Source organism: Bos taurus, chromosome 15, assembly GCF_002263795.3.
Source record: "Bos taurus isolate L1 Dominette 01449 registration number 42190680 breed Hereford chromosome 15, ARS-UCD2.0, whole genome shotgun sequence".
Classification (NCBI taxonomy): domain Eukaryota; kingdom Metazoa; phylum Chordata; class Mammalia; order Artiodactyla; family Bovidae; genus Bos; species Bos taurus.
The window spans coordinates 59017297-59044490 of NC_037342.1; the positions used below are offsets into that span (position 1 = coordinate 59017297).

The following is a 27194-nucleotide window of genomic DNA, read 5'->3' on the forward strand; positions in this document are numbered from 1 at the left end:
CCGCTACCCATCCCAATATTCTGGCCTGGAGAATTCAAAGAGTCAGATACGACCAAGCAACTTTCACTTTCATGGAGATTTCAGACATACTGCATTATTTTAGCATTTCCTATTTTTATTAGCTTTCAAAAATATATCTAATGATAATATCAACAAAGTATTAATTAAGCTTTCTCCTTTTCTGTCATTTCCTCTATTTAGTTAACATATATCTAGGTATGGTTAATTCAGTGGGCTATGTTAAAAAACCACATCCTCAAATATTTATCTTTAAAATGTGATAAAATACAAGGAAAGCTAACCAGTTACCATGTGGAGCCATAGTTTAATTTCTACAAAATATTAGAGATGCTAATTCATTGGGTTGCAAAGAGTCAGACACGACTGAACTGAACTGAACTGAACTGAAGCCTTAAAGCAGAAATATCCTACAGTATTTATTGATCCATGTGTTCCATGAATGTTTGCCTCCTATTTTACATTAAAATCCATGTACATTAAAACATATATTACATTTCCCCTTTGAAAAAATTAGTGTTGAATTAGGCAAGGTTTGAATCACTTAAGGTCTTCGGGAATGCAGCCTTCCTGAAGCATTCTCTAAGTTCAAGTTCTAAATCATGCATGTTTGTTGAGATCCTTAGAATGTTTTGAAACACATTGCCCAGTGACTAAAACTCTTGCCCTGGAAAATGGAGAAGTTGAATATCAAAGGGAAAGAAGTTGAACTCCCTCCTCAACTTTGACTTTTGTTTCTGAGAGACTTGGTTGTTGGAAGATAAATTCCCTAGTGTCTAATGTTTTCCAGCCTTTCAATGAAGTAGATTTTGTGGAGGGAAAAGTGAACATGTAACACTGATTTGTTAACGTCAGATGGCCAGGTTCTCAGCTCTGAGATACATATAAAATATTATTTGTCCCCTCTCTAATCCAGTTTCCTAAAACGATTAATCAGATTTGTCTTAATGCACTTTATTACCAGAGGTACAGATTACTAAAATATGTACTATTATTAAGTTGTGAGATTCCCTTATATGTGAATAAGAGAGTTTTGTCAGATGTATATTTTATGGTTTAGTATTTGCTCTTAGGTTCATGATCCATTTTGAATTAAGTTTTGTGTATAGTAAGGTGTAAGGGTTGAAGTTCATTTTATTTTGTACATATAATCACTTTCATTGAAAATCTTTCTGCATTGAATTAACTTGACATTTGGTCAAAATACAATTGCGTATATAAATGTGGGTCATTTTTCTAAGAGGTGTAAAATTTTGGAACTATGTTATTTGGTGCATATGCTTTTGTAATTGTATCTTACTGCTATCTTGATTATTTTCTCTATAAGAAATGTTTATTTTGGGGTCTAGCAATTCTCCCTGGTGGCTTAGATGGTAAAAAAATCTGCCTGCAATGCAGAGACTTGGGTTTGATCCCTGGGTTGGGAAGATCCCCTGGAAGAGGGCATGGCAACCCACTCCAGTATTCTTGCCTGGAGAATCCCCATAGACAGAGGAGGCTGGTGGGCTACAGTCCATGGGGTCACAAAGAATCTGATTAGTGACACGGTCTATTGGACTTCGTGCCCAGACACAACTGAGCAACTAAGCACAGCACAGCACAGCAATTCTCCATTTTAGATGTTTATTTGTCTAATGGTAATATAGTCTCTCTGGGCTTTTTTATGCTTACTCTCTACATGATATACTTTTCCACAGCTATTTGCTTATTTTTATTTGTATTTTTAAATTTAATGTACATTTCTATAATGTATAATTATATAATTTATTAGGTATAATGTATAATTAGGTCTTGACAATGACAGTGTATAATTAGATCTTGCTAGTTTTCAGTCATACACTCTACATTTTTATTGATGTTTAGTACATTTATATTTAATGTGTTTTTTTTTATATTTGGATATATTGTCTTCCATTTTTCCTATTTGTTTTCTCTTTGCCTCATTTTTATTTTCCTGTTTTTCTCCCTTCTTTTATGTTAAAATATGTTGTGGATTATTTTTATTCTCTATTAATTTATTGGCTTTATTTCTTTGCATTATTTTTATTGAATGTTTTAGAGACCACAATATGCAACTTTAAATTCCCATAAAATACAAGAACCTTGTGATAGTGTAGCTTCATTTATGCACTCTGTGTATCCTTTGCACTACTGCTGTCATATACAATATATCTATATTATAAACCCTAGAATATTGTTATAATTTTACTTAGAGTCCTGACTTTTAATGAAATTAAGAATGACGGAAAGATAGTCCTGTCTTTGAAGAAGTTAAACATATTTCTTATTTTCATATATCACTCATATTTTCATTATCTTCTCTCTATCTAAGTTATCACCTGATGTTATTTCAGACTGAAGTATTGGCTTTTGCATTTCTTGAATTTAAAGCTATTAGCAATGAACTCTCATTTTTAAAATTCATTTGGAATGTCTTTGAACCTTTACTTTGGAAGAATGGTTTTAAAATAGTTTTCTTGGAAGACAGCTTTTTTTTCCCTCAACAATTTGAGTTTTGTTCCAGTATTTTTTTTTTCTTTTTCTTTGTTGTTTTCAAAGTTTTTCTTACTGTCTTCAGCTTGTAGTAGTTTAATTATGATGTGTCTAGGTGCAGTTTTCTGTGTTTATTCTATTTGAGATCATTGAACTTTTTTAGCTTAGAGTTAACATTTTTCATCAAAGTTAGTAAGTTTTTCATTATTATTTCTTCAAATATTTGTTCAGCCTTTTGTCTTTCTCTGTTCTTGTTTAACTCCAATTAACCTTAAGAGTTCTGAAAGATGTTACTGACACAATAGTTTTAAACTTTGATGGAATGCTTGGAAATAAAATGGAGAAATATGGATGAAATGACACAATTTTCTAAGGAAACAATTCCTTAAATATATATAAAACACAACCCAGTAAATTTACAGTGGAAAATATTAATGTGACCCATTTGTCCTCTTTTCCTGTTTTTACAAAATCTGTCTGTAGGTGCCTTTCCTCCCTCTGCTCTTTATGCACGAAAAGATTTGCTACAGCGACCTACCCATATTGCTACAAAGACTTTTCAAGCTTTTCGTATATTTGTGAACAATGAGCTCAATGAACTTTACACAGGACTGAAGACAGCTCAGAAGTTTCTGAGACCTGGTGGTCACCTCGTTGCCCTCTCCTTCCATTCACTGGAGGATCGCATCATCAAACGATTCCTGCTTGGGATAAGCATGACAGAAAGGTTTAACCTAAGTGCTAGACAGAAGGTGATACAAAAATCACAGTTGGATTCAGATCAGGAAAACAAGGAAGGCGTCTCTACAGGAAAGGCCCCTTTAATGTGGAAATTGATACACAAGAAGGTGCTTACTCCAGAAGATGAAGATGTACAGGATAACCCCAGAGGACGCTCTGCCAAGCTTAGAGCAGCAATCAAATTGTGAGAAAGTTTTCATCATCTAATCCTTCAAGATTTTCCTCACAGTTTCTCATGTGATATTCCTGGACAACCTAATGTAAGAAAGTGTGGCATATATAAAGGTGTATAACTATATATGTGTGGAGCTAGCAGGTATTTAGCTCTTTTTTTCCCTCAAAAAGAAAAACAAAAAGACTCTTTTGTTTTCTTTTGACATGGCATGTCCTGAAATAAATATCAATTCAATATGGCAGATGGGTCGGTCATATTCTTTATTTGGAAGAAGTTGTGATTTCTGATATGGGGATGATTGTCTTCCTACACTGTAGCATTTGATGTATCTTTAAGGCAGTAACCAGTTATGCTGCTTTTAATATTGGTCTTTTTATTTGGCTTGGGGTTCTTCAACAGAAGCAGTGAAGTGTGTTCATAGTGCAGATTTTCTGTTTAATAAAGTTTTGCTGCCAAAAAAATGTATAAATAAACACGAAAGAAAACAGTTAAAAAAAAAAAAAAAGAAAATGTAAAAAATATTAACATGATGTAGAAAGCTCAATTCAAGGAGCAGCAGTACCTCAAAACTGGAAAAGTATGTTTATCTTAGCAATATATTTGACTTTTGAAATGGTTAAATTCTGGTTAAATCCTTTCTTTAACCAGGAAATTTTTTAAAAGAAGAGGAGAATATGTGTATGTAAAATCAAGTTGTCAAAAGAGAGATTATAATTGTATCTGCATGCCCAAATTTCTGAATTTAGATATTCGGATTTGCAACAGAGTGTCTATGATTCAAATAGTTAATAATGATCATGAAATTTATTTTAATTTTTCTCCTTGGGAATAACTTTCTCAAATACAGGTATTACTATTTTAAAAATGTGTTACACTGATAAGTTTAAATACTGAATTATAGTGTCATTGTTTTAAAGAGATTTTTCAGTATGAAATGTGCCATGTTTTCATATATTGCAAACTAAAAATGCAGAATTGCTCTAATAGCCTTCACAGAGGACGTTTCATAAAACTTATATTTGAATTCAATTGTGTTTATTATAGTAATAGCCCAGAATGCTTTTGATAAATAGTAAAATCTCTTATCATTTGAATCCTGCATTTTTAAACTGAGCTATTCAAAATAGTCAAAGTCTATTGAAACAGAAAAGTTTATCATCTATTCCAGATACTAAAATCAATGTGCTTTTAATGTTCTTATTTACAGAGTTCACATGGTAAAGGATTCTTTAACAAATTGTTGAAAATAATTCATAATTCACATTACTTTTTATATGTAAGTATGCGTTTCTGATTTATTCAGTTATGATGCAAGTACTGAAATAGGCAAAGAAACAAAAGTGAGTAAAATACACTCACTTATAGTCTAGCAAAGAAGAGCGATGGTAGTTAACTAATCACTAAAATTAATATAAAATCGTCGAAGTGGTAAGGCCTGTATAGATGTAGTATGCTGTGCTGTGCTGTGTTTAGTCACTCAGTCATGTCCAACTCTTTGCAACCCCATGGACTGTAGCTTACCAGGCTCCATAAAATACCATAAATACATCCAATAGTGATGCAATCCCATGACTGACAACATGGTACTTGATTTATGACTCAAAGAATGAATAAGAGATAATTAGCTATAGGATACATGCGCATGTTGATTAATGGTACATGTCAATGATTGTTTTCTTAAGTAGTTCCCCTTGAAGTCATATTTATACTATTAATTTGCTCAGTAAACTATTTATTCAAATACAGGGAAAATTCATTTTATCAATTATAATTACAGAACCTAAGTTGGCGAATCCAGTGAATAAACTATCAACATAATTAGATGGGTGAAAGATAAGAATTAAAAACTTACATTTATCTCAGACTTGCTTTATCTACCTCTGTAATAGTTAACTTTAGTTCCCAAGTTTGTTTACCACTTTTAATTTACAGACTGCTCAAACCTGAGGATATCCCGGGTGGCGCAGTGGTAAAGAATCACGTGCCAGCACAGGAGACACAAGAGACATGGGTTTGATCCCTGGGGTCAGGAAGATTCCCCTGTAGTAGGAAATGGCAACTCACTCCAGTATTCTTGCCTGGAAAATGCCATAGACAGAGGACCCTGGCGGGCTACAGTCCAGGAGATTGCAAAGAGCTGGACATGACTAAGAGACTGAGTACATACGCACATTCAAATCTGAAGAATTCGGCAGTGAAATCAGAATAAGAAAATATTCTAGGCAGCAATGTGCTCATATTAGAAATGAATGTACCTAGCTTAATCCTCTGAATCCTTCCTAAAGAATTTTGTAAGTTCCTCTTTGTATGTAAGTCATATTTGTGAATGAGACTGATTCCCAAAGGTAGGTACCCATCTGAGTATGTGATTAGAATACAAAAGATTGCATGTAATACTCAAGAATGATTCACCTATGTCATCAATCATGTTTGGATGTTATATAACATGGGAATTTTTTCATTAGTGTTAACTGGAAACTGCCTGCACTGACTGTTGGATGACATCCTTCCAAAATTCATGTCGTTTCCAAAACCTCATAATGTGACCTTATTTGGAAATTCGGCTATTACAGATGTTAGCAGTTAAGACGTAATACTGGAGCAGAGAAGGCCCTTAACCCCATATGTCTGTGTCCTTATTCAAAGAGAAGAAATACAGAGACACAGGGGAGAATGCCACATGAAGACAAAGGCAGAGACTGAAGTGATGTATCTACAAGCCAGGGGACACCAAGAATTGCTGGCAACCATAAGAGGCTAGGAGAGAAGCATGGAGTAGATTCTCCCTCAGGAACTTTAGTAGGTATTAATAACTGCTGAAACCTTGGTTTCAGACTTCCAACCTCCAGAGCAGTTAGAGAATAAATTTCTGCTGTTTTCTGCTGGCCAATCTGTGGTGGTTTATTATGGCAGCCTTAAGAAACGTGCTCTGACCCCCCCCAAAAAAATCTTGAATAACATGCATTAAAAAAGTCCTGCATCAATATATACAAAATTGGCTTCAAAATATTGTAGTATAAAAACACATTATCTATTTTTTATAATTAGGCTGTTTGCAACAGTCATTCTTACCTTCCTCTTAGTTGTAGGATGAATAATCAAATACATGAATGAGTTTCAAATGATTAACAATGGAGAATGATTTTGGGGAATTTAAACAGTACATATAGAAAATAAAAACAGATTATTAAAATGAATGTACATTGCTTTTCCAATAAAATATAAATTATATAAAACAAGCAGTTGTTTTGCATTTCTGAAACTTTCTATTGACTGCCTCCGCCAGTCGTATTATATAACATAGATCCCATTGTGTAGGACATCAGTTCTTAACAGTTTCAATAATTGCTCATTAAGAAATGAAATTTAGTAACTACATACAATTTTTAGTTGATACTCCTATTTCATATGTTCATTTTGTTTTGACAATTGTATGTTGGTTATTATGTAATCTTTGAAATTTCTAGGGTAATTTGGGGGAAGACACTATCAATTTTTTTCTATTTCATGTAATATGTGATATATGGTTTGTGCTTAAATTCATTTATATTGAGCTATTTATTATGTTACAACCAATAGTTTATAAGATAATACAGTATGCCTCACTAGGTTTTTGAGGCTAACTAAAACCTCTTAAAATTCGCTTGTAAATATTTGAAAATTGTATTTTATTTAGTCTTTGCAGAGTGTAACATATCTTCAGAGGTTTATAAAATTCTTTCCAATTTTTGTTTTTAAATAAGCAGAAATAATAATGAATTTATACTGTAGAATTTTTAATAAAATCTAAACTTCATTTGAAATCTTATTCAAAAAGTATGAGTCAATTCTTAATGGAAAATTCAAAAGGTACAAAAGATACAAAATTTATATCAGCACTTTCATTTGGTTATAAAGGAATATATATATATTTATTCAATAAATATATAGTAAAGCCTGACCTTTTAGGAAGAAATCAAAAACACCTCTCTCACTTCTTTCTTTTTATACTCCTTCCCTTTCCCTTTCTCTGTTCAGATGTGAATTTCTTATGCCAGCAGCTGCTGCTGCTAAGTCGCTTCAGTTGTGTCCGACTCTGTGTGACCCCATAGACAGCAGCCCACCAGGCTTCCCCGTCACTGGAGTGGGTTGCCATTCCTTCTCCAGTGCATTAAAGTGAAAAGTGAAAGTGAAGCTGCTCAGTTGTGTCTGACTCTTCGAGACCCCGTGGACTGTAGCCTACCAGGCTTCTCTGTCCACGGGATTCTCCAGGCAAGAGTACTGGAGTGGGTCGCCAGCAGAGATGACATTAATTTATATTTCACATTTACTCTGGAAAAAGAAGTATTATGCAATATTCGTATGTACTCTCACAAACTAAACTCTACATTTTAGATTATTAGTAATGGGTAAGACAACTAAAAATCGCTTCTAGTTAAACTTCTCTAATTTTTATTTTAATGTACCTGTTTTTCTATTGTGTTTTTGTGATTGCTGCAGTATTCTAATAGATTTTTTGTGTGTGTTAGCAACAGTCTATAATAGAAAGAGATAAGCATTAAAATTAAAGGGAATTTTGTGAAGTGCTTGATAAATATGAATTTAATGACAGAAATCCTGATCAGAGATATATTTTTCTCAGAACCACAATGCCATATGTTCAATGTTGAATGAAGTATGGTTTGTAAAAATCAGCATCATATTCTAAAGAAACTAGATTGTATAACAAGCATAACTATTTTTATATTATTTTCTCAAATTTCATCTGTTTATAGCTACTATTCCCAACTAATGTTTGGTAACACACAGCATGATCTGCAGGAATACTAAGAGATAGATTAAATATGAATTTTTTAAAGTCTTGTTACAGCCTAAATTTTCAGAAACATTAAATATTCAATAGAATTAGTTAATACAAGATGCAGTGGTGATAGTTCATTATACTATCATTTAGATGGGCCTTAAAATTCTTCACAAAGATTTTGACCACCTTACTCTTTTTCTCAGATAATTTACAAAGTAAAGAAAAAAAAATGTAACTCTGATATGCAGACCATAAGTTTGCCTTTTCGGTAATGTCATAACTCCTTAGGCAATTCTTTACATTAAACACAAGGCATTTAAGTACAAATTTTCTACCATTAGCATATGCCCTATTAAATATATCTCTGCCCAGATGCTAGAATACAAAGCAGAAATCAAACAAGAGGACATGCTCCATTTCTGATTCTTGAGTAATAGGTTCTGTTCATTAAGCTCCATCTTTATGCCTGGCCAGTAATACTTGTCTGCCTTACACAAGGTAAGGATTTGTATTATTAAACAGTCAAATGGTATGGTTCTTCATTCTTTCACAAGGAAAAGCATTATCATCCAACTCTTAGAAATGCTAAATTGAGGAGAAGTCTGTATAGCCTTGTAAATAAAACCATTTGCTTTGGAGTCAGAAAAAAATGAGTTTAAATTCCAGGTCTGCATATATTAGCTGGATATGCTAACTGGGCATGCTCTTTAATATTCTGAGTCCTCATTCAGTTCACTTTAAAGAGAGGATGGTATTGGTACTTTCTCATCAGGTTGCTATGAATCAAATAGAAAATAATAGATATTTATGAGTTAAAAGTCATAATTACCAAAATATAACACATTTCTGGGCACCATGGCTAAGGAAATATATACTTTATTCCTAGTGGTTTTAAGTGAAGCCTCTGCATCACAAGCAGCAGTTGATTGGGTTTATAGTCAGTTTTATTACAGGGGAATTTTATTCCTATTTATTATTTATTTAACACTCCTCAGTATTTGCTATCATTTGACAAGGCATAATAAAACACACAGTCTTTGCCTTGTGGAGTTTCCATTTGTAAGAAAACAAACTGGGAAGAAAAGAACCAGGTATTCGACATTCATTTAGGTTGGAAAATGATATTTGTCCTCCTACACTTCCATATCAGTAAGTGCCTGAAACTAAGTGGTCCTTGTAGTAGTAAGATTCTCCAAGATACATTTTGAGGGGGAAAAGGAAATGAGTATTTTATGAGATAAGAGATGGAAGAGTTCTATAGGAGTGTTTTAAAAGTTTCCTATTTCTGCAACTCTAAAGTCAATGCAGAGAAACTACAGGACCAATAAAGTGTGTAAGTTGCAGGTTTTAAAAGGGAAAATAGCATGAAAGGTAAATGGACAGTTGACACTTAGAATGAGCTGACAAGCTCTCTGACAGCGCCACAGAAATGTATGTTACTAAAACAAGATCCATGTAATTCCCACACCTTTACCTTCATTTCAGAGTTTATAATTCTCTCCCTTTATCTCCATTTTGTACTCCCGTATCTCAATACAAAGCTTATCTTTGCTCCTTTTCTGTCTTCTCTAGGGCTTATTTCAGTCAATTTTGCTTTCCCTTATCAGTCTTCAATCCATTCTGCACTAGTATCTTTCCTTCAGTCTACAAAACTGTTCAAAAGTGAACCATGCTGAAAGCAAATCATAATGACTAAATCTCTCCTTGACTATTTTCCTTATGCAAATACCACCATCATTCTGTTTTCTTTCATATCTTGACCTCTTATTTGTAAATATTTATTTATCTGGCTGTGCCGGGTCTTAGTTGTGATGTGCAGGGATCTTTAGTTGTGGCACGCAAGGTCTTAGTCACAGCATACAGGATCCAGTTCCCTGACCAGGAATCCAGCCTGGACCACCTGCCTGGGAAGCATGGAGTCCTAGCCACTAGACCACCAAGAAAGTCCTGATATCATGACTTCTTAAAGTCTCCACTACATCTAACTTTTCATCTGTATTTCATTTATCCACTTCTAGTATACTTTCTGTAGGAACTATTTTCTTAAAAATTAATGGTGACCTCTTAATTACCAGACCCAATATCCTCTTCACTTACTTAACCTCTTCAGCATTTGATACTGTTTATCCATCCTTCCATAAAAATCTGTGCTCCATTGCAGTCTCCAGAATCACTCCTGTAGCTTTGTCTCTCTAACTCTAATTTTTTCACAAAATCCTCTTTCTGTGTTCCATGAGTCAGAGCATGTCTTCTGTGAGTTGTTCACAAGGTATAGGTAGTCCTCGAGATGTGCATTTACTGACGGCAGTACTGTGAAATTCCTCCATGATCATCCATAGAGTAAATGAGAGATGAGTAACTTGCCAAGATAACAGATAGTGGAATGAACAGAGATAGGGGTCTTCCTGGTTGTTAAAATTGACATCAAATTAAGTAAGGTATGTACTAATAACTAGGACTTCAGCTTTGGTAATGGCAAACAATAATTTGGATCAACCGTCCCACTCAGAACTAGAAAAAAAATCTAGAAAAGATTTTTTTTTTAAGTAAGTAATTTTGAAAGCACCAGAGGCTTAATACTGCAGTGAAAAATATCCAGAAGAAGGAAACTCAAAGTGGTTAGCCCAGCATTTGTAGCTGCCACTTGCCATTTCCACAAGGGGCAGCTGAGAAACTAAATATTCAATACGAAAATACTGAATCACTGTGTTGTACACATGAAACTAACAATTTTGTAAATCAACTATACTTCAAAGAATAAAAATGGAAGAAAATGTACAACTGAAAGACTGTGCAACTCATGGAACTTTAAAATGATAGTAAACATCTTACATTTCTGCACAGCGTTTTTATGGTGAGAAAAAAATCTTCCTAGATTTACATATATTGTGTATGATTTTGCTTTTCTCTTTTTAATGGCACCATACCTACTTCCGAATCTATAAATTACACTTTTCTCATAGAAACCTCTTTGATGATGAAGAAAACCATGTTTAAAAGCCAGCCAGATGGTTCTCCCATTTCCTATTATGTACATTCGTGATATTCATGGGGTAGGGAGGGGTTAGGGTGAAGGGGAAAAAACAACTATCATGAGTGTTGAACCAATCTAGTTATTCTAGAATCTATCATTGTTCCTTTGAAGAAATTCAACATTTGTCTTACAACCAGAGAATAAACATCAGCTGCTAGAGAAAGCTATTGAATTTCAAAATCCCTTTGAAATGTCACGTTAACCTGTTTAACTTGCAGTCAGTTCTTTAAAGCACCAAACATTTCCTGATGACTTCCAGATCTAAGGCTGCTTATATTTCTCTAACTTAAAAGTTTGTTTCCTTCACTTGCAAACGAACTGTGGTGAATGACTCAGCATGTTTCGGCCTGGGAGAAGCGTATCACAACTGCAATCTGTGCGTAGTTGTTCACAGGTTAGTTCAATTTGTGAACAGGGTCAAATGGAAAATCTGATCATTTGACTAAAACTACAAAGCTCTAGCCTTTATTTTTTAATGGCAGTCCATTAAATTTTAATCTTTTAAGTTGTATGTGTTTCATTGATTATCTTTTATTCTGAGATGTGTAGAAATCAGACAACCATTAATTTAATATCTGACTCAACAATATCTGTGTCCTCAATCGTGTCTGACTTTGTAACACCATGGACCGTGGCGCATCAGGCTCCTCTGTCCATGGGATTTTCCAGGGAGGAATACTGAAGAAACATCTCAATTGAAGCCACATTTCCCAAATCTGACCCTGTGTTAGTTAAAGGATGTGTTGACAATTTCTACTTATTAAACTCATCTGGCTCCTTTGTTCCTGATGCTCCCTACTTTGTTTTAGAAGATTCCAATCTTGCCATCAACCAACCAACCCAGGCAGCGTACCAGTAAGGCTAATCTGGGTAGGAGTTTTGTGCTAGACACAAAGAATAGAAGGGATGGAATGATTTCCGATGATCTGCATAGATCAAATATTCTAGACTAGTGCTGTCCAACAGAATTATAATACAAGTCACCAATTTGAGCCACATTATAATTTTAAATTTAGAGAAGTCACATGGAGAAAAGTATAAGGAAATCAGTGAAATTAGTAATATAGTCTAGTTTAATGTATCCAGTATACTTTAGCATGTAAACAATATAAAAATGAGATAGTTTACATTCCTCTTTTTTTTGTACTAAGTCCTTGAAATCTGGTATATGTTTTATACTTAAAGCACATCTCAATCTGCATTTCGAGAATTATAGGCTCTTGAAAACTCTAAATGTGTAGTGGTTACCAGATTGGACAGCATAGTTTTAAACTCAGAATAAATGCCAGATTTTTCTGTATATCTGGCTTTGTCATAGAGGTGACCAGCTTTTCACCTTTTAAAAAAGCTTCTCTTCCATAATAACTATCTAGTAATAATTGAATAAACAGTTTCTTCTATTGTACTGTGTCGTACATAGAGGAGGATATAAGCCATATCCCCTGAAGTCATGCAGTGCACTGACCCTGACCATGAAGAAGCTACATCATTTCATTCTCTAAAGGGCTAGTGGATTTGATACAGTTACAAAACAGCCTTAAATAAAACAGATTTTTGTGCCAACATCCAAAATCAAACAAAATGATTCTAACATCCTCTCTAAAAAATTGCTTCAGCATAACTATACCAGGGTTGCCATTCAGATCAACATTAAAAGTTGAGTGTAAATTCTGAGTAAATTGGGCATTCCTGACCAGAAACAAGTAACTACAGCATATATGAAGCCAGGAATGGGTGCTTCCAATGAAAGATATTTAAAGTTAATGGTTACTCTTTTAAAGGAAGGTGGAGCTTTTTCCCTCCCCGTACCCTTCACCACACCAAAAAAACATATTGCTATCTTACTCAAATGTTATAGAGTATTGACCTGAATAGTCTTGAAGACTAAATGCCAAGAAAAAGAAATGTAAAAAGTCAAAATGATTGTCTGAGGAGGCCTTATAAATAAAGGAAAGAAAAGAAGAGAAGCTAAAGGCAAAGGAGAAAAGGAAAGATATACCCAGTTGAATGCACAATTCTAAAAATATAACGAGAGATAAGAAAGCCTTCCTCAGTGATCAATGCAAAGAAATAGAGGAAAACAATAGAATGAGAAAGACTAGAGATCTCTTCAAGAAAATGAGAGATACCAAGGGAACATTTCATGCAAAGATGGGCTCAATAAAGGACAGAAGTGGTATGGACCTAACAGAAGCAGAAGATATTAAGAACAGGTGGCAAGAATACACAGAAGAATTATACACACACAAAAAAAGCCAAAATTATAGTTCATATGCAACAGCTATTTTACAGAGACATCTTTAGCATGATTTCTGTTAAACAACTACTTATATGCATTTCATTTTTAGAATAACAATTTTCTTGCCATTGAATGAAAAAAATTCCCCCAAATTCTTCCAGGCACCAATTTGCTTTTACCCAATGAAGTGCTCTGTGGTGTCTTTAAATGACATCATTTGGAACAGATACAGCATCCTTTGAGGAAAGGGCACATTGTTAAGTTTGTTAAAAGCTATAATGGGCATCTTGAGTCTTTTCCTCAGAGGTAAAAAAAAATCTCAATGCTAGCAGTTAATAAATGTTAATAAGAATATTTTAAAATAGTGGCTACAATATTGCAGTGTTAATTGCATTACTCACTGAAAGAAATGCAATGAGTCATATTTTATAGTTGTTACTTATGCAATTTGGAGAACTTTTTAGGCTCTTGATAAAGAATGAGGGAACTCCAAACCTGATAAAATGAGTCTAGAAAAATAATTTCCTTTCTTTAATAAGGTTTAGGAAATTTGTAATTAAGACGAAAGCAACCTGAAACTGTGTTATGAATTTATAGTCTTTTCAAACTCAACAGGATCAGTTGATTTGAATTGTTCCCAACCTTTACAAAATCAAAGATCCTTTTTGCTACTCCTTATTTCCAGCTTTTCTAACAATATGAACCTATTGTTTAAGGGGAAAAGATATGTTTTTACCAAATAGAAATAGAATTTATTTTCCTATCTCATTAGTGAAAGGCATATACAATTACAAATCAGCTTCTGTTCAGTGTAAAACAAAGGGTGTTACAATGATCAGTTCAGTTCAGTTGCTCAGTCATGTCTGACTCTGAGACCCCATGGACTGTAGCATGCCAGACTTCCCTATCCATCACCAACTCCTGGAGCTTTCTCAAACTCATGTCCATCAAGTCGGTGATGCCATCCACCATCTCATCCTCTGCCGTCCCCTTCTCCTCCTGCCTTCAATCTTTCCTAGCATCGGGGTCTTTTCAAACGAGTCAGTTCTTCACATCAGGTGGCCAAAGTATTGGAGTTTCAGCTTCAGCAACAGTCCTTCCAATGAACATTCAGGATTGATTTCCTTTAGGATGGACTGGTGTGATCACCTTGCAGTCCAAGGGACTCTCAAGAGTCTTCTCCAACACCACAGTTCAAAAGTGTCAATCCTTCGGCGCTCAACTTTCTTCTCAGTCCAACTCTTACATCCATACATGACTACTGGAAAAACCATAGCTTTGACTAGACGGACCTTTGTCGGCGAAGTAATGTCTCTACTTTTTAATATGCTGTCTAGGTTGGTCATAGCTTTTCTTCTAAGGAGCAAGCATCTTTTAATTTCATGGCTGCAGTCACCATCTGCAGTGATTTTGGAGCCCCAGAAAATAAAGTCTGTCGCTGTTTCCATTGTTTCCCCATCTATTTGCCATGAAGTGATGGGACCGAAAGCCATTATCTTAGTTTTTTGAATGTTGAGTTTTAAGCCAGCTTTTTCACTTTTCTCTTTCACTTTCATCAAAAGGCTCTTTAGTTTCTCTTCACTTTCTGCCAGAAGGGTGGTGTCATCTGCACATCTGAGGTTATTGATATGGATCAAAATAATTCTGGAGAAAAGGAAGACAGATGGATCAGACAAACACAGAAGACTTAACTACACTAAGAAGCTAAAGTAAGTTAGTGGGTTCTCGAAAATTACGTGTCCATGTTTATTTACTGCAGAGTGATAAATGTGCTCACAGCTCAACTCAGAAATGCCTGACTCCTTCCTAACTAAGAAAATTGATACTTCAAAAAGAACAAGGTGAATGCTTAAATGTAAGCTCCTTCACACCTCTCCTTGTAACAACCTTCACCTCTTCTGCTAATTAAGTCCTTTTCATCATCCAAAACTCAAATGTTCTGGTCATGAGAACGCTGCCACCTACTACAGGGAGCATAAGTAACTAAGGGTCTAAGCGGCTGCTCTCAGAAGTACATTCCTGCACGTGCTTTAGGCAGTGCCTGCCATGGACTGCTTCCCATCAATAACTGAGTGAAGTAGGAATCCAATTACCTATTCCAGGAAGACGCGGGAGTACTTGACAGCCAGGCTTGGCTGAAGAACTCACAAACGCCTCTGCTGAACCTTCCATCCAAACTTCCTTACCTCTCTTCACACAGGGTCAGACTTACATCACCGCCCAATGACTCCCCCAAACTTCGTCAGCTTCCTCCTTCTTTCCATTCATGCAGGCATTCCCTTAATAAACCATTTGCATATTTAATCCTGTCTTGGGATCTGCTTCTCAGAGGTGCTGCCCTAATACATCAACTCTAACATCTCTGTCAATTTCTCAAACTGCATGTGCTCATGACACTGCACAAAAGGAGAGGAGGGTGTGGCCCTATTATGGTCTAGCCCCTTCTCCCCTCCCCACTTGCCTCTACCATCCCTCTGTGATCTAGGTACACCCAACTCGCTACCTACTCACAACACTATGTCTTTGAAAATGTCTCCTATAGCCTAAAAGGACTTCCTCTCTAGTTGTGTAAAACCATTAATCTTTCTGGATTTAATTGGAGGCTTTCTACCAGAAGGAAGAACTTTCTCCCCATCTATTTTGTCATTTATTTATATCACTGGAGTATTAGTTTATTCCATGAGTTGCAATTTATTATGGTATCATTTATTTTAATGCTCCAGTAGTCCTTGATTTGGCCAGGGAAAGCCAAGTTCACTTAGGCCCTCATCCTTCTTTGAGCATTTCCTTACTTTCTGTTACCAAAGATGTTCTAGGCTCATTGTGTTCTGTCCCAGTTCTAGCCCTGGATTTGGTCATTTCTTCAAGGAATTCTGATCACTTTACTATTTGAAACCCACATGTGATCACTCTGTGCTCATTACCACTGAATGCCACTGCTTTCTGACCTTTTTAACAGATAGCAAGGAATTACATGTATCTTTATAATTATATCTATTTCTTTACCTACCTATAATAACTGTTGCTTACCTTGGTACATTCAATTCTAATCCAGTGCCAGCTGGGTTTATTCTAGTTTTATCTTTTTCCATATTTATAACTCCCTTTCCCATAGTGAGAAACCTGACTTTCATTGTTCTTGATATATTTATTTATTTGCTTAATCTCTCTGCATGTAGCTGATTTCCTGATACTGCTAGGCCCCTACCCCCTCTTTGCAAATAGACCTGCCCTTTGCTGAGGTTGGTGTCCTCTGCGTAGCACGCAGCTTACTTTGTTAGGCCTGACTCATGGCTATTTGATAGTAGAAGGAAGGATGCTAATAACATTTTCTAAAGAAAAGAAAGGGATAAAGGTGAAAGGGAGATGAAGAGACATAGCTGTTTTTAGCATTCTTTTTACTCTTTTTAACACTATATCTCTGTTTTGGAGAAGGGGGCATTATTATTATTATTTGATAATCTCTGTTGTAAAGAAGAGAGAGCAAGACTTCCCTGGTGGTTGAGTGGTTAAGACTCTGGGCTTCCAATGCAGGGGACACTGGTCATGGAACTAAGATCCCACATGCCACATGGCAAAAAATAAAAATTAAAAATAAAGCTATATTTAAAACAATGAAGAAATGTTAAAAAAAAGGAGAACAGGCTTTAGGCTTAGAGCCTTCTGCAAGGAATCTTATCTAGAATTTAATAACACTTTTATTTTAATTGTGATTGTATTTAAAGTTACCTGACCTACTTCTTTTCTTCAGATATATTTTTTAATGAGGGGAAAAGTTACATATTTTAATCAGCACAGTTCTTAAGTGTACAATTCAATGACTTTAAACAAATCTCTATATATATCACAAATTTATATATATGTATGTGTGTATATATACACACACACACACACACACCACTGAGATGTAGAACATTTTCATGTCCCTAAAAATGCAAGTCAATCTCCACTCCCGTAGGTATCTGCTCTTCTGATTTATATTAGAATTGGTTTTGCTTCCTTTGTGAATATTTTTAAGGAAAAAAAATGTGTTAATCAATTAATTAAATAAGGTAAATGGTAAAGATGATGCAAAGAATAGAAGGCAGTGCATAAATGATGGGAATTTGGGCACAGTGGTTTATTTCATGGACATTTAACCTCAGAAATATTGCTGTTGCTAAGATGGAGACGGCTGCCAGCGCTATTTAAACTGTTAGATACAAGTTATGGCCTCTCCTCTCTACTCTTTCCATAGGTACTTATCCTTTAAACATCTGTTATATGCCTATTATGTGCTATGTTGTCCAAGGGCTGTAGAGAAATAAAAAATGCCTGCACCCAAAATAGAGATGATCACCATAACCTGATGACCATTTGATCATGTGAAATTATTTACAAATCTGGCCACAAAGTCTCATAACCATTTTATTGATGATGGTCAAAATTCACAAATTCACTAATTTGCCTGAGGACAGTTTCAGAGGCACTTGAAAGACATGTTTTCTCAAAAAAAGAGGAAAAGCAGAGGGTAGAATTCCTATTTCATAATTTGCATGTTTTTAAAAATATACAAATTGTTTTGTTATAAAATTACACCTGACATTAACAAAATACATGAAAGGGCCAACCATACTCTACAACTTAAGCATATTAAACACCATGTTAATACAAATATGCTGACATGGTTACTCCTCACATAGTAAAATACAGCTAGAAAGAAAATTAAGTTGGATTGAAGTTTTTTGGATAAAACTTTAAATGGTACACACTCCTTCTTTTGCTCTACTTGTTTTTATCTTGCTGTATTTTTATTGTCCAGCAACTGATCCATTTTGTACTTGCAGTTAGCATCTTGTGAAAAGGCACAAAAGTAGACACAAAGTGATGCTGTGCACCAGCCACCTGATGTTCACAGACTCTCTGGGCCACGTCCCCACAGAGCAAATGCTCTACTTAGGAAAATAAATTACACCTAAAATTTTTAATTTTACTTTTGAGAAATAGGAATTATAAACTCCCACATAAACATTTTCCACCTTAACTATTAAAATACATTCACACTAGGTCATTTGTTACCAAGCAACTTTTACCAACAAATATCACTAACTCCCCATATCCTACCAAATTTGACAGGCTTCACCATTCTGCAACGTGGAATAAATTCTAATTTCTCTTTACAGAGAATAGGTAAATAGTAGTGGGTTCTACTTTACTTGTAAAACCTAATGAAATTTGAGACAGGCTACTTAAAGCTATAAGTTCATGGACAGTCATTTATCGACACAAATAAATAAGCATTGTGAACATCTGGAATTTTTTTTCTAACTCTTCGTCGTATTTCTTTATAACAGTATCTCAGTATCTGCCTCACAGGCATCGGTGAGATATTGTGTGTGTGTGTGTGTGTGAAAGAGAGAGAGAGTGTGTGTGTTTTATAAAGCATGGTGCACTATTCAAGTGTAAGGGAGTGCAGTCCTCATAAGTCTATACAGTTTGTTGTACAAAGCCATGGTATAACACGTGTCCCTGCATTTGAGTATCGTTTAAGTATAAACTTAAGGCAGTTTAATGTAACAGAACAGTATTCACCAGTCATAAATAATGGTGAATGAGGCATGGCAGGAAATTTATAACAGCAGAATTATCATAGGTAGCTTTGAGAGATCTTAAGTGAAGACAGGGGCTTGCCTGGTGGTTCAGCAGTAAAAAAGCCACCTGCCAATGCAGGAGACATGAATTCCATCCATGGGTCGGGGATATCCCCTGGAGAAGGAGATAGTAACCCATTCCAATATTCTTGCTTTGGAAATCCCATGGACAGGAACCTGGTATATTGCATGCAGTCCATGGGGTCACAAAAAGTTGGACATGACTTAGCAACTGAACAACAATAAAGTGAAGACAGCTCATGGTTGTGAAGGCTCTAAAGCCAATGCTTGAGAGGAACTAAGCCTAAGAAGCGCTGCTGGGAGGCTCACTTGGCCTGGAGCCATGAAGCCACTTGCTTGTTCTCTTTGCCTTGAGTTCCCTCACTAGGATGCCACTTTATAAAGGTGAAACTGACCCTGTAGATGAATATCATAAGGCAGAGGATAAAGTGTAGATATTGTAATTCTTTGTGATGTAATTTATTTTTCTATTTCTATTAAGTCTACGTTGTTTGTCTCCAAGTTGAGCTTGAGAAGCTGAACTGTTTTAGAGATGCCCAGAACCTAGCCTCCACCTCTTCACAACACAGGTGAGAAAATATTGCCTTCTCTTTCTTTTGAGAGGAGGGGCTGTTTGGGCAAAAATGATTAACTCATGAATCAGTCCCCATGGCTCTCTCACTTTGGTGCTCCTACATGGCTCGAGGAGAAAACAGATGGAGAATAGGATACTGGAACAGGAAAAAAAGTTGGCCATGTCCCTTTTCCCATTGCTAATTTATAGAATCCTTGGGTCATTCCATGTGAGGGAAGGAAGTACCTAAAATTCAATGACAGATTGGATTTTGTCGTAGATTGATATTTACCCCCCCTTTAAATTTTTTTTTATTTTGTATTGGAGTATAGCCAATTAAAATGTTGTGATAGTTTTGGGTAAACAGCAAAGGGACTCAGCCATACATATACAAGTATCCATTCTCCCCTAAAGTCCCCTCCCGTCCAGGCTGCCGCATAACATTGAACAGAGTTCCATGTGCTGTACAGTAGGTGCTTGTTGGTTATACATTTTAAATACAGCAGTGTATACATGTCAATCCCAGACTCCCTAACTATCCCATCCGTGCCCCTGGCAACAATAAGCTCATTCTCTGAGTCTGTGAGTCTCTGTTTTGTAAGTAAGTTCATTTATATCATTTCTTTTAGATTCCACATATAAGGGATGTTCTATGATATTAAATTTATTTTTGATATTTGAAAACAATGGTATTCTTTTGTTATTCAGAAATGGCCAGAAAAGAGATAGAAGTGGCTTGAGAAGACAGAGAAGAAGGACCTGGTAGAATGGTTTGAGGGCAGCAGTAGAAATAAAAAATAAAACCACCTTTATTGTTTCCTTCTTACTACAGCTCATTCAACAAGCAGAAGCTAGAAAGGTCAGAGCAGTAAACATTTCTACGCATGCAGTGACATAGAGCTTAAGGGAAATGGGTGCTGTAACTGGGTACATTTCAATTTTACAAAACTCATTTTTAAATCAGTTGTGAACATTTAATGCCTTCCTGTGTGTTTTCAGCTTACTAAGTTATCCTGCCAAGAAAAAGTTGTTGAGAATCACTGTGGAAGTGAATAGGAAGCATGGAATTGAGAGGGATATTGAGACTGGGCATAGATTTTAAAAATCACCAGCACAGAGGTGGTTGAAGATGACCGTATTTGCCTGTCTCTTGACCTGTTTTCAGTTATTGGCTTTATTTATTTACTTATATTTTATTTTAATTCACTTATTTACGTGGCTGTGCCTGGTCTTAGTTGCAGCACACGGGATCTGTTAGTCGTGCCATGCAGAATCTTTCACCGCAGCCTGCGAACTCAGTTGTGACATGTGGGATCTAGTTCCCTAACCAGGTATGGAACCTGGGTCCCCTGCATTGGGAAGGCAGAGTCATAGCCACTGGACCACCAGGGAAGTCCTGTGTTATTACTTTAGCTAGATGGAGTCATATCATTTCATGCCTAGTTCACTATTTTAAAGATGGTTCTCTTGAAATATTTTGCAAAAATTCTTACTTTTCAATAAATAATGGAATTTTCTGGGCCTCATCAATCCAAGGGTGTGGAAACAGAAGTTCTATTAGAAGAATTTCACTTATGTGGCAATTTGGAACTATTCTGTAGGTTAAAGATAGCTCTACAAGGCCAGGTCTTCTTGGTCTTTAGATGAAATCCATCATTCAGTTTCATTGCTAGAAAACCCACTACTGCTTAACAGATTTGTGGAAGGATCAAAATGAAAGAATATATACGATGGCCCACAGGGCTGCCCCTCCCACCCCTGTTTTGGATTCTCTCTACCCGTCCAACTTGATCTCTCACCGTCATTTTCCTTCACTTACTACCCTCTTGGCACACCGCTGCCTTTCTCATCTTCAAACGTACCAAACTGTTTCTTACCCCTGTGCCTTTGCAAGTGTTCTCTATACATGTAATTGTTATATGTCCAACTCTTTACTCCTTATCTGCAGGCCTCCTCTCAGTATCATCTTCTCAGTGAGGTCTTTTCTTGCTCTATGTCTGAAGTCATCTCTGCCTGGATATTTGATATTTCATAACCCTGCTCGTATCTCTCATATCATTTTTTACAACCTGCAGTTATGTTATCCACTTATGCATTTACTTTGTTATTACCTGTCTCCTCCCACTGAAATTCACAATATATTTTATTGAGACATAATTGGCATATAATACTTTATTAGTTTCAGATATAAAACAATAATCTGATATCTGAATATATTGCAAAATTATCACAATAAATCTAGTTAACCATCTGTCACAATAATGGTTCAAAATTGTTTTTTGTCATGATGAGAACTTTTAAGATCTACTCTTTTAACAACTTGCAAATGTGCAGCACAGTATCACTAACTATAGTCATCATGCTGTCCATCTCCATGACTTATTTATTGAACAACCAGAAATCTGTGTCTTTCACCCGTTTCTCCCCCTCTTCACCCACTTCTCCCCCCCACTACATTTCTGCCCCCCACCACCCCGTGTCTCTGGCAACCACCAATCTGTTCTCTGGATCTATAAGCTCATTTTGTTTTTCTTTTTTCGATTCCACATATAAGTGAGATCATACCGTGTTTGTTTTTCTCTGACTTATTTTACTTAGCATAAGGCCCTCAAGCCTCAGCCATGTTGTAACGAACGGCAAGGTTTTATTTTTCTAATGACTAATACTCCATTTTTTGTGCGTGTATCCATGCGTTTTGTTGTGTATATGTGTCACATTTTCTTTATCCATTTGTCCATTGATAGACACTTGGGTTGTTTCCATGCTTGGACTGTGCAAAATAATGCTGCAATGCTGCTGTGAACCTGAGGGTGTAGATTAATATATCTTTTCAGTTTAGTATTTTTTTTTTTAGATAAACACTCAGAAGTGACATTGCTGTATCATATGGTAGTTCAATCTTTAATTTGGGGGGAACTTCCATGCTGTTTGTATAGTGGCTATGCCAGTTTATATTCTCCACAATAGCGCACAAGGGTTTCCTTTTCTCTACATCCTCACCAACATTCATTATTTCTTGTCTTTTGATAATAGCCCTGTTACACGTGTGCGATGACATCTCACACATGTGAGACGATTTGCATCTCACATTGTGTTTCGGGTTGCATTTCCCTGATGATTTAGATTTCAAGATCTTTGAGATCAAAAACCTCACCTGTCTTGTTGACTTCAACGCCCAAGGTAGCTAACCCGGTGCTTACACATTAGACACGCACTGTTTGTGGAATGACTGACATGAGCCCTCTGTATATGAAAGTCCACGGGGGAAAAAAAAAAAAAAAAGAAAGTCCATGGGAAGGTTAGATCGAACATTTTGAAATAATAAAAAAGTAAAGAAATGTAAGTTATACTCTTTCTGAGAAAAAGTTGCTCCAGCATGTTTATATGAAGGCATGGAGAGGAGGTAAGAGAAAGCTCTCCATACAGGAAAGCTTCTAAAAGCCAGGGTTTGTTTAGAAAGAACCAAACCAGAAGCTCTGACTGAGGTGGACTTTGGCCTGGCATTCCCTGACCCCAGAAATGGTTCCTATCTATGCACAAATTCTCATTTGACAGAGCATTTCAGACCAGATGAACCATACCAAATGAAAGGCCTGGAGACAAAAACATCATTTTAATGATACCATTTTGTAGAGCAGTCGGGAATGATTTCATAGGCTAATACCAGCATCTCTTTGTCTGAGAGTTAACCCACCTTTAAACCATCATTTGTCATCTTCAAATTAATCAGAGACCCAGATGGTTTTCTGGCTGACCAAGGATGTGCTCCTGGGAAGAAGAGGCATTACCTGGCATGGTCGTGGCTGACACTGGTATGTTGGCCTCCAGATACATTTCTTGAGGAGACTGGGCATATTCAGCTCCACATTTGGACCTGGCTCCACGCACATGTCCAGAGGCCCACCTTTACTAATTACATCATGGCTCACTCCACACAGGACATTGTTTCTGTTTTAATTTCCTGCTCCTGGTAGGCAGAACTTTTTCTTATAACTTTGAAATACTGGTAAAGTAAACTGAAGGACCATGGACTTTGGAGTTACACATGGTTCTCTGGCTTTACCACTTGCAAATTCTACCATCTTTGCAAAATCACTTAACCTGACTGAACTTTCCTCCTCTATAAATGCAGAAGAGAACACTGAATAGAGTGTTTCTGAGGATTCCATGAGATAGTGGGTGTATGAATGTGTTTGACACATAAATATTTCCTTCCTTTTTCCCTCTTTTTTCTTCCCAATGTAGTTGATATATAATATCTCTGGTTACAGGCAGAATCAGCATTAGTGTTCAGAAACTTTAGATCTCAAGGCACGTAGCCTTGAGTTCACATCCCAGGATTCACTGTCCACATCTACCTTCACTGACTACCCTAAAATGTGGTAGGAAGTTTGAGTGAAAGTAAAGCTGAAACTCCAGTACTTTGGCCGCCTCATGCAAAGAGTTGACTTATTGGAAAAGACTCTGATGCTGGGAGAGATTGGGGGCAGGAGGAAAAGGGGATGACAGAGGATGAGATGGCTGGATGGCACCACCAACTTGATGGATGTGAGTCTGAGTGAACTCCGGGAGTTGGTGATGGACAGGGAGGCCTAGCGTGCTGCGATTCATGGGGTCACAGAGTCGGACATGATTGAGCAACTGAACTGAACTGAACTGAAGCCTCAAATTAGGACTATGTGACTTTGAACATCTGAAATAACACAAAGAAATCTTTATTTCTTTAGGCATTGCCTTATATATCTTCTTTCTCAGGTCACTTCTTATAGTGATTGCAAAGAAATTGGCAAAGAGAGAGGAATCATATACGTGTATCGGATGTAGTAGACAAAATTTTGACCCCATGACTGTTTCTCTCTCTGGTGTTGCACCCATGTTGTGAAAGTGAAAGTCATTCAGTCATGTCCGACTCTGTGACCCCATGGACTGTCCAGTCCATGAACTTCTCCAGGCCAGAGTACTGGAGTGGGTAGCTGTTCCCTTCTCCAGGGGATCTTCCCAACCCAGGGATTGAACCTAGGTCTCCCACATTCCAGGTGGATTCTTTACCAGCTAAGCCACCAGGAAAGCCCAACTCATGTTATGTTACATGGCAAAAGGGACCTCACAATGTAATTAATGTTAATAACCAATAGACATTAAGATAGGGAGATTACATTATCCCTTTAAAGCAGGATGGGAATTCTGAAATATTCAAATCATGAGAAGGATTCTGTGCTGTTGTTGAGTTGAAAGATACAGGGAAATGGGAATTACAGTCCTACAACCACATGGAACTGGATTCTGCCAATAACCGTTGAGCTTGAAAGAGTATCCTTGGCTTCAAGAGTCTGAGAACTGCAGCTCTGGCTGACATCTTGATTTTACCCTTATGAGGTCCTAAGCACAAAATCTAATCATGTCTTGCTGCACTTCTGACCTGTCAAAACTGTGAGAAAATAAAGTGTTGTTTTAGGCCATTATATTTGTGGTGATTTGTTGCAGAATCAATTTTAAAAAATACACCAGGCTTACAACTTTTTCTGAAGCATGATAAAAATATGAATTAATCAGGACAGGGAAGAAGTGCCTCCTTTTGAAAACAGCACTTTGGATCTGATGTAAACAATACAACACTTCCACAAAGATTCTCAAAGATCCATATTTTGAGACCTTCAGGTTGATCTTTGCTACTGCCCATTCTGGACTCCCTCAACAGCTCTTTGTAGTCGTATTGTAGTACTTTTCATTGTATTGTTATTTTCTTGTCTATGTCACTATATCTACAACATATTGGTGTCTTAAGAGAAAGAATATGTGATACTTTTGTATCTCCCAAACCTAGCACAGAGCCTGACATGGCTGGAGGCTCTAGATGTGTGTGTGTTAAGTGAAACTGTGAATGGATGAGATAGAATTAATAAACTAAACTAACACTGAATTAATAAACTTTGGACACTGACCTTAATAAAAGGTCAAAGTATTTGTTGTGATCACAAGGTGGAATTTAGTTTTACATTGACATGTGTAGAAATTTTTATTTACTCTGCACTGCCTTGCAAGTCGTAAAAAAATACCCAGCCTGCTCTTTGATGAGCCAATTTAGTTAAAAGAGTGACTGTTAAATTTACCAAATCAGTTACCTTCCTAACTGAAATAACTTTAATTATATGTTTCATATATAGGTGTTAACTTCCAAGTCCTAACGTCAGCTCTCTAGAATGATTTCTGGGAAGTTCAGTTCTTTTACTTTGATGCCTGTGTCCATTTATCCACTTGTTCTAGAAACATATTTAATTCTGAAAATGTTCTTAAAGGACATAGAAAAAAATCTTACTCCTCAAGAGAGAGAGTGCATGATCCCTGGAGTTATAAAGTATGAAGAGACACTAAGAGAGAGTCTCTTTTGCTTTTAAGAGAGTATCTAAATCACATCCTAAAGTGAAAGTCACATAGTCGTGACCGACTCTTTGTAACCCAATGGACCATACAGTCCATGGAATTCTCCAGGCTAGAATACTGGAGTGGGTAGCCTTTCCCTTCTCCAGGGGATCTTCCCAATCCAGGGATCGAATCCAGGTCTCCTGCATTGCAGGTAGACTCTTTATATCCTTAAGCCTTTTATTGATAACTTCTAGGGATATAGTTACCATAACATCTTTTTGTAGCCCATTTCCAATTATCTGGAAGTTCATTCTTTCAGTTGCTAACTTCCTTCCCTTAGAAATTTTCCCCTGGTACACAAGTGTGAGATGGACTCACCAGATATATTTATTTGCATTTTATCATTCTACCATCTCACCTTCCATTCTACTTCATTGTCCTGCCATGGATAATTGGAACTGGGTTAAAAACGTGATCCAAGATGAACCAAGCGGAGTCTTTATCCTAATCCTCATGATACTTGTGTTTGGATCTAAGAAGCAGCTTGTTAGTTTGTACTGTAACCACGTAAAGTAAATTCAGAAGCTGTTATACAGCCACTTTCCCTTGAAGGACAAGAGAAATGGAGAAATTCAATCTATGGATAAATGGAATTAATAAGCTACAGAGAAAATCTCAGGCATGATATGAAGAAGGAACACTGCCTGGGTTCCAGAAGCTGTTCTGTGCTCAGTGAGACCTGGATTCGTACTGCTTTTAGGGTCTGTAAAGCATCTATTTATCATCAAAATATACCCCCCACACCTCCTTGCTTTTATTTTCTTAAACTAACTAGCTTTGGTTTCTGTTACCTTTTGATGAGGAGTTCTAATGAGGAATTGAACTCATTCCTTTAAATGAGTTCTACCAGGAATTGATCCTCTCTTTAAGCACATTCTTCCTTTCTGGGAAGTGAGAGGAGAGGGGAGCACAAAGTCTTATGGTTTTGCTCTTTTATATAATAAATTTTACTTAATGCTTATTACATGTGAAAAGAGATGACCATTGGCTCCTAAGAGGCTGAAGTACTGGAGCCTGGATGTTATTTCACTACACAGGACCCCTCTAATGAGAAGTCTTCACTCTAGAGCTCCTCCTGATTTGG

At 36.4% G+C, this 27194-nt stretch overlaps 1 protein-coding gene across 11 annotated transcripts in view; it reads left to right on the top strand.

The window, feature by feature from the left end:
* METTL15 (methyltransferase like 15) overlaps window positions 1-27194 on the top strand; it is a 370583-nt gene that overhangs the window by 210903 nt on the left and 132486 nt on the right. For 3 of the 11 annotated variants that reach the window (XM_059874789.1, XM_059874788.1, XM_015474807.3), the window contains one exon: window positions 2995-3913. The exons of 4 other annotated variants lie outside the window; for them this stretch is intronic. In XM_059874789.1, coding sequence (XP_059730772.1) covers window positions 2995-3440 — 446 coding nt within the window. In that variant the 3' untranslated portion in view covers window positions 3441-3913. Of the gene's footprint in view, window positions 1-2994; window positions 3933-19615; window positions 19704-20395; window positions 20469-20922; window positions 21008-27194 lie in introns of those variants that run through there. 4 more of the 11 variants (XM_015474808.3, XM_059874792.1, NM_001079782.2 and 1 more) reach the window with 4 other exon arrangements.